Here is an 8,199-nt window from a genome sequence, read left to right as displayed (position 1 = left end):
ATAAAATGACATGTGGAAAAAAATTAATTTAAAATAACCACAAAATAACATTTGACAATTTAAATGAGAGTGCGATAAGTGGCAAAAAAAAACTTTCATTTATTAGAGTAGATATTTTACTTTTTTTCTTATAAATTCAAGTTTTCTAAATTGTTAGATCTTTATGTTTATTTATTTTTTTTGAATAAACTCATGTAATACATGGGTTTTACAAGTAGTAACGAATCAATTAGACTAAAAAAACGAAGCTACTAAACGGCATGTACTAGCACCCCTAGAAGCGAGTCGGATAGGTATATTAGAACTGGGTTTTTTAGCACACATAAGTATACAAGAGATTGAAAAAATATATTTTTTTGGCTTGGTGGGAAGAAAAGAAATCTCAATTTTTATTCTAGCCTTTATGGCCCGTGATCTACTAATTGTCCAAGTTTATAGAGTAGCTTCGAAATCTGTTTTTTCTGTTTGTGACAAGGTTATATATCCATGAAAAAAATAACTCACCCATGTCACTTGCGGTGTGCATTTTTTTGAAAGACTTTGGATGGCGTAAAACATGTACAACATATTTCACCACTTGAAGACGTTGGACAAATGAATACATGATAAAGAAATAGCTTTGAGATTGCTATGTGATTGTCTGTATCACTTACTTACATCGGAAGAACTCGCTTACAAAGCACTACTAAACAACAACACTGACGAGTAAACTATAAGTGGTGAACGATTAATAAGCGAAGAACGACCACTTTTACTACCAGAAAAACACCGTAGAATACTACAAAGATCCATTGCATTGCATTAGAAATGTTTGTTTTGTTCTAAATTTTTAGACTTTTCTTTTTTGTAATTTTCAATTTTGAAAACATAAAAAATACGTTTGTTTTCTCAAATGAGTTTCTTCAATCCGGTTCAACCCCATCCAATCCAATTCGTATGGGTTCGAGTTTATTTAGACTCGGGTCCGGTCTTGGTCCAAAACGATTTTGACTTTGTTTACCTCGATTCGATTTGGTTTTAAAAATGGGTCGGATAAAAAAATTGGTTTATGTAATATTTCAAGTGGGCTAAAATATGGGCCATGAACATGTTGCTAATAAAGCCCAAACAAAAAAGTAACATCTCAATTATTTTTTTCGGGGCGTATGGAACGATGACGACAAGTCGACAACTTTTGACTACCCTACTGGAAAATTAGCAAATCAGAAGCTCATCAAAGTGCCACGAATATGCGAATTTCCTCTTCATCATTGGAAGATTCGTGTTTTAATTCGCATCTGCCAACGACTCTGACATCTTCTAAAACTCCCATGGCTTCTTGATTCATACCCACACGAGTTTTTCTAGCTCCAACAACGATTTCCAGGTACATCGCACCCTCCATTTCCGCCTCTTTCCATAACTATAAATGCGTTCATTTCTCGCTTTTGTTTGTAGTTCATAACATAACATGGAGGTTGCTCATCAAAAACCCTCGATTGATTGATAATGTTGTTGTTGATAGATTATTGACGTAACATGAATCGAGATTGGCCTCGAAATAGGGTTTTGTTCCGAGATTGAAATTGAAATTTAAACTTGAGGATTTGGGTTTAAATCACGACTCAATTTCAATTTTTGAAATAGGGTTTTAAACTTTTAGTTATGATATGAAATCCTCGATTCATCACTAGTGCGAATTAGTCTCAAGCTTACAATCCATACTTTTTTTTTTCAGTTGTGCATTTCTACCTATTCTTTATTGGCAATCAGTCGAATTGTTGACTGATTGCCAATCGACCCATGGGTCCAGAGAGTCAATCAAACACAGGGAGACCCCTAGAACACATGCATGGAGTCCATGTGGTTCAACATTCACCATTTGAGTTAGAAGAAATCTCTCAAAATGGAAACTTTCAGCAGTCGACCCATGGAAGGTTGACCATAGGAGTTAACCAGCTCTTAAGAGTACACACTGTGCAGTAAGTGCAAAACTTATCCTCTTTTACCTTCAAATTCCTTGTTACTTATAGATTCTTCTGATAATTATGTATACATTACAACATTATTTCTATCTTTTTTGTTGATAATAGGAGAGTATGGGAGCAAAGACCATCATGTCTAAGACCCATTAATAGTTGTTTACATGGTAATAATTCTTGATATAATTTTTTATGTATTTAGTCACATCCCAAATCCCAATACACTACACATTTTAACATTATTTTTTAATTTATTCTAGGCGATAGACATCTTGCTGAGAGAATTGCAAATGTTCTTACTTCAATTCCTTTTATTGCTGTTGGAATTCAAGCTCCAAGGCATGTTCTTTCCATATATATCTTCAATGTTTATACTTTATTCACTAAATTACATTTTGGTCCTTGGGTATAGCTGATATTTTCAATATTGGTCCCAAAAAGGTTTTTCCTTAAACTTTTGGTCCTTATTTGTGGTTTACCTAACCTTTTTGAATCATGTTCTAAGTAAAAGTATTATCTTTTATATTTAGGGACTGAATTTGCAAAAACTAGCTATACTCAGGGACGAAAAACTTAATTTACTCTACTTTTATATCTATGGAGTCTAACTGTTGTTATTCCAATTTTCAGAAAGAATTTGAACTCAAAACTTTATGCAAATTCATTAATTGGAGTAGGAATTGCATCAAGTTTATACCATTCTTCTAGAGGAAAATGGAGAAAGTATTTAAGATGGGCTGATTACACAATGATAGCAACAGCCACAGTGGTTAGTAAAAAAAAAATAATAAAATTATTTGTTTTGCATTTTTTTTAATAACTGAAATCACATATAATGTAAAAATGAAAGTACATTGCTATTTTCAGTGTTTATCAAGGGCACTTAGGGAAGAAAACCCAAAACTTTTAATGGCTGCATCTGCTTTATGTCTTCCTATTCAACCACTTATGGTTTCAGCTGTTCATACTGGGATGATGGAGGTATGCTTCTGCTTTATCAAAAGATGGTGAATATGTTAAAAGGACACATCAAGTCATATTCATTTTTGTAATTATTTTTTTAATAATTATTGTGTCTTATATTTTTGGTTGAAGGTTGCATTTGCAAGAAGAGCTTTAGAAGATCCAAGGCTAAAAGTTGTGCACAATGTTCATAAAATGTCAGCACTTTTAGGAGGAGCTTTTTTTGTGGCTGATGATTTGTTTCCTGAAATTCCATATCTTCATGCGGGTTGGCATTTAGCTGCTGCAATTGGTGTAGGTGCTTGCAACAAGCTTCTAGAATAGTCAAGTCAAATGAATCAAATCAAATCAAATATATAATTTGTCGAAATATCAAAATAGGTTTTGCTTTTGCTCACTTATCGGTGGCTATATAAACCTATATTAGTTATTATTTAAGTAAAGATTGTTTGTTATAGACTAGAGTTATTATCATTGTGTGATACTTAAATCATGTATGTTGCTAAATGGTAACTTAATAAGATTTACATTTATATTTATTTAATGCTAAATCATTGTGGTTATAGTTTTCCTAAAGATATTCAATGTCTACTACATATGCTTATTACAAATCCAAAAATAAGAAATAGACACTATATCATCATCAAAAAAAATGGATCTTTCCTAGGCTTATCAGCTCCAAAAACCAACTTATTTCGGAAATTCCAAATAGCACAAAATGTGACAATAACAACTGCATCAATTCATACAACACTAAATCATATGATGAATCATATAGGCATCTAATTCATACAACACTAAATCATATAATGTTATAAAACAATGCCTAATTTAACGGATGTAGAAATGATTTACTCGATGAAACTTAATTCTTTTATATCAACCCTAAAATCCCTCAAAATCCAAGCATATATAGTCCACGACCTTAATGGAATAATATCACCCCCTAATATAAATACAAAAGTCCCAAAGATGAAATATATTACAAAAATCTCATAGGTGTCTACTTGATACTCATGAAAACACAACCACGAAAGAAAATTTGTATGTCGATTAACTATTGTATGCGTAACAAAATCTATCACAATCTTAAACATACATGAATGAATGAATGAATGAATGAATGAATGTACGGAATTTAAAATCAAATCTGTCTACAAATACATCTTCCTATCCTCTCACATGTAATCAAAATCAAAATCAAAACAACTCTAATGTACAAACTACAACTCCATGAATCATGTACAAATCAAAGAATGAAATAATTTCAAATAAAAAAACAAACAAAAAAACAATCTTAGCCTTGTGTGATTGTATTCGAGTCTTGTATTGTTGTATTTGTATGGCACATGCAATTTGGACATGGGAATGAATATATGGAATCATTTGGTCTTTTCAACTCCATTCCCTTTGAATCACTATGCGCCCTCATACCTAACATGTGTCTTTTGAACGTTCTCCATCTGACAATACAACATAACATACATCGTTGTAAAGTTATAATGAAGGAATGGAATGGAATGAAGGTATGGAATGGAATCGGAATGTGATACCCGATGTTGGGATTGTCAAAGTACAATGCTAATTTGCGTTTATCGGGTCGGATTGTTTTGGCATGTCCATTGAAGAGGTATCTTCTATGGCCAAGAAGAAAATGTGGGAAGTTTCCACCTTGAGTTGTTACAAATACTTCACTATGGAGACAAACCGTGTAGTCTATAGCAGCCATTCTTGATGAATAGTTCTAAAAAAAAGGAATGGAATCGTTCATTCCATTGGAATGGAAAAAAAAAAGGAATGGAATTGACAAATGACAATTGATTCCTTCTATTTCGTTTCTTTTCATTCCATCGTGATAGGGAATGAAAATTAACAAAATGGACGGAATCAGATTCCAATGGAATCATCAATTCCATTCCATCATACAAAGAAAGACATTAAAAAAGAAAACCTTATAAGGTGCAAGTTCCTGAGAAGATACCAACATCTCTTTTGTTTGTAAAAGAGGAAACATTTCTAGCAAAGGAGCCATATATCTTTCTGAATTATATATTTGTCCAGATGCTAAAAATATCGATGTACTTTTATCAAATCCCATTCCCCTAAGCATCAATCCCACCTAAATAATTTCCAAATCAACAAATAATTAATTCTCAATATTCTATATATCAACAAAATGACCATTTTACCCTTACATTCCAAAAAAAAACAGATTTCACAATACTAAGTGCTTAATCCAGTAATCTCATGATGGTCTATTTCTTTTTCTTTCCTTTCTGTCTGAGTGAGACTAAATGACCATTTTACCCTTACAGTAAAAAAAAAAAAAAAGATATTAATTATTTTATTACCTCTAAAGGAGTGAGTGGACATTTTCCATTGACCCTATTGACCCCAGGCTGAAGGACTCTACCAGGCTTTGTAAATTTACCTCTCCAGCCTCTTTCCCTTGCAGCTTTCATGTCTTCAACTTCTCTTTTTCCACCATCATATACACAACAAGAGAAAGCAACCATATCCTATAAAAAGTATAACAACAATTATATAAAAAGAATATTCAAAAACCTCTTAATTTCCCCATATGTAAACTACACTCTTAACAATAATAATACGAGTTAGTTACAATTTTGGTCCCTAAGTATAGCTGATTTTGTAAATTTGGTTCTTATTTGGATGTTTAAGTTAGATTTTTGGAAATGACCATTTTGCCCTTGGACCAAAACTGGGGAAAGAAAGCATGCCATGGGGACAAAGTTGGTATTTTTCTTACTTTTTAATTAAGGATTATGAGATTTTTTATACATGTATATGAATTTTTTTAATTTTTATATTACTTTTAGTGTATATTGTAAATTGATTATTTGTTAATTATTAAGTTAAATTTATTTATAAATTAATATACGGGTTTTATGCAGAAAAGTCTTATTCTTTTGGGAAAATCACATAATCTGTCATTTCCTGTTAAAATAAAAAAGAGGATTTTTTCGTTAATTACAAAAATACCCCTCTACTATATATCTACCACCACACTACGTACAAAGGTATAAGTCCATAGGATCATTATTTTGAAATTTGGTCCCTATGGCATACTTTTTTTTTCAATTTGTTCCAAGGGCAAAATGGTCATTTCAAAACATTTAACAGCTAGACTACACAGGAACCAAAAACATTACAAAACTTCAAAATAAGAAGCAAAAGTGCTTTTATAGAGCTATAATACTCAAGGACCAAAGTGTAATTTACTCAATTAAAAAATAATAATAATAATAATAAAACTCAAGATTATTGATTAAAAAGATAAGAAAGCAGACCTCTTCAAACCTAAGATGCACAGAAATATACTTTCCACCATTATTAACACTTCGATCTTTCATTCTAGAAACTAATCTTTCACTTATACTCAAAATAGATTTTGAAAATTGTAAAGCTTCATAATTTGCTAAGCAACGAAGGCGTTGAACAGAAGGAGGGGCATCAAAAGACAACCGATTTGCAAATGGAGAGATCCTTATAACCCTGTAAAATTGTTACAAACATGTAGAAAATGACCAAATTGCCCTCAAGAATGCACACATTAACTAATGGATCAAAAGTTACACTCACTTTTCTTCAAGTAGCCTTGGAAGAACTGTATCTTTGTAGTAACGAATTGGTGCCCATGCTTTTATTTTGAAGTTTAATACATTTGACATGTTGTGATCAAAACGTTCCATTAAATATTTAGGTATTGTGTTCACCACACGTACATCATTTTCCAATGTTTTTATGAAAAAATCTTCATCGTATATGTCACTGAATTTGCTGCACTCAATAGGAGAAATATGGAAATGACCAAACTGCCCTCAAGAAAACAGCAAACATGACTTGCATTTGAGAGATTTAGTAGCAAACATGTTAAGTTATAACCTATATAGGGCTTGTTAAGTTATAACTTATAGTGTCTTGTAGATATATAGTAGAGGGGTATTTTGGTAATTTATTCACAAAAGAATATACTTTCACAAACCTGGGATCTCTCCAAATGCTATGAAAATGAAAATTGGGAATGACTAATGTTGCATTAAGAAAGCCAGCCACAGCAACTGCATTGCAAATCTAGAAGAGAAAACATAAAACAAAATATGTATTTATTATTTAATTTTATAAGAAATTTAATGTAATGGGATTGAGAGCATTTAGATTACAGATGTTCTTTGTTGATTCAAGCCACCATTTGCCTCAATATATATGTATCCATTGGACTCTGGTAAGCCTATAACAAAGGTTAAAAGAATCTTATAAAAGCTAGAAAAGAAACAAATTGATAGATGAACTCTTTCATAATAGAAATATATAAATTCAATTGTGACAATTGACAAACCTGTTCTAAAACTAAAACAAAACTCTTGATAGTTTTCATACCTCCTGAAGACTTGTTAATACAAGGCCTCCAATCTGTACCTTTAGCACGTTTCCATAGGGTTGAAATCTACAGAGAAGATGAATAAATCAAGAAAAGTAGTAATTCGAAATTGGAACAAGATCCTAACAAAAGAGGGATCAAAATTACATTAGGGAAAACGTTGCAAATCACTAACCGCATCAGCAGTCGAATTATCAACATCCATTTCATGCCGGAGCTTAGCGTACAGCTCTGGACTCCGGTAGACTGACCCGACAGCCATTGATGGTCTGATTGAACCGGAAACGGCGTCGAATTGAACAGTCCCCATGTAGAAGATCATGCTGGAGAGGTAGAGAAGTGGGGCGAAGAGTAGGACGCGTTGGCGTCGAACAAGGACGGATAGGATGAACCGGGAAAAACGTCGGAGGAAAGAACGGTGAGTGAATCGGCCGGAGGGCTTGGAGGAGCGGTGGTGAAGGTGACGAGGGGAGGCAGGGGGTGAAGGGCTGTTGTTTCCGCTGGTGGGGAGCCGATTTTTGGCGTGCATTTCTTGGTGGATCAATCACATGATAGGGGTGGGGAATCCAAATTAACGGCGTTCCCTCTCGCCCTTTTTTGTTTGCCGGAGATTATATATGCAGAGTATGAAGAACACACACAGATGTGTGTGTGAGAAAGAGAGAATCAAAGAATGTAATGTCTAACGTGTGTTTATGTTTGTGTGAAACTGGATGAAGAAGAAGAAGAAGAAGAAGACGAAGGACTGTGTGTGTGTTTTGTGAATCACGTGGAGAAGGAGGAAGACGATGGTGATGATATAAAGTAATATACATCGGACTTTCGGATCTTAGACGGATCGGATATTTGGCCGGATCTCAATGGTCGTGCTCC

General features: G+C 33.2%; 2 protein-coding genes across 3 annotated transcripts; one reads left to right on the top strand and one right to left on the bottom strand.

Annotated features, from left to right (window-relative positions):
- The first annotated feature begins 1,229 nt into the window (after window positions 1–1,229).
- Window positions 1,230–3,468, top strand: LOC145128480 (uncharacterized). The gene is made up of 7 exons (XM_079063269.1): window positions 1,230–1,366; window positions 1,718–1,961; window positions 2,073–2,128; window positions 2,222–2,300; window positions 2,592–2,730; window positions 2,829–2,942; window positions 3,057–3,468. Exons 2-7 carry the CDS (start codon window positions 1,783–1,785, stop codon window positions 3,246–3,248), a joined length of 759 nt encoding a protein of 252 aa, XP_078919395.1. The 5' UTR covers window positions 1,230–1,366; window positions 1,718–1,782; the 3' UTR covers window positions 3,249–3,468.
- Window positions 3,469–4,032: 564 nt separating this feature from the next.
- On the bottom strand, window positions 4,033–8,086 carry LOC145134460 (protein ESMERALDA 1-like). 2 transcript variants are annotated; one of them, XM_079069304.1, is made up of 10 exons: window positions 7,502–8,086; window positions 7,326–7,392; window positions 7,109–7,176; window positions 6,931–7,019; window positions 6,528–6,725; window positions 6,236–6,440; window positions 5,276–5,443; window positions 4,876–5,043; window positions 4,478–4,668; window positions 4,033–4,387 (listed from the first exon to the last, which is right to left on the bottom strand). In XM_079069304.1, exons 1-10 carry the CDS (start codon window positions 7,853–7,855, stop codon window positions 4,222–4,224), a joined length of 1,674 nt encoding a protein of 557 aa, XP_078925430.1. In that variant the 5' UTR covers window positions 7,856–8,086; the 3' UTR covers window positions 4,033–4,221. The 2 variants fall into 2 exon arrangements, with proteins under 2 accessions (XP_078925430.1, XP_078925431.1); XM_079069305.1 differs by having other exon boundaries at window positions 7,474–7,550.
- Between the last annotated feature and the right edge of the window lie 113 nt (window positions 8,087–8,199).

The sequence above is a fragment of the Lactuca virosa genome, chromosome 8 (assembly GCF_052849685.1).
Source record: "Lactuca virosa cultivar CGN04683 chromosome 8, Lactuca_virosa_CGN04683_v6, whole genome shotgun sequence".
Classification (NCBI taxonomy): domain Eukaryota; kingdom Viridiplantae; phylum Streptophyta; class Magnoliopsida; order Asterales; family Asteraceae; genus Lactuca; species Lactuca virosa.
The sequence above is the reverse complement of the archived record's forward strand: the minus strand, read 5'-3'. Positions and strand labels throughout refer to the sequence as shown.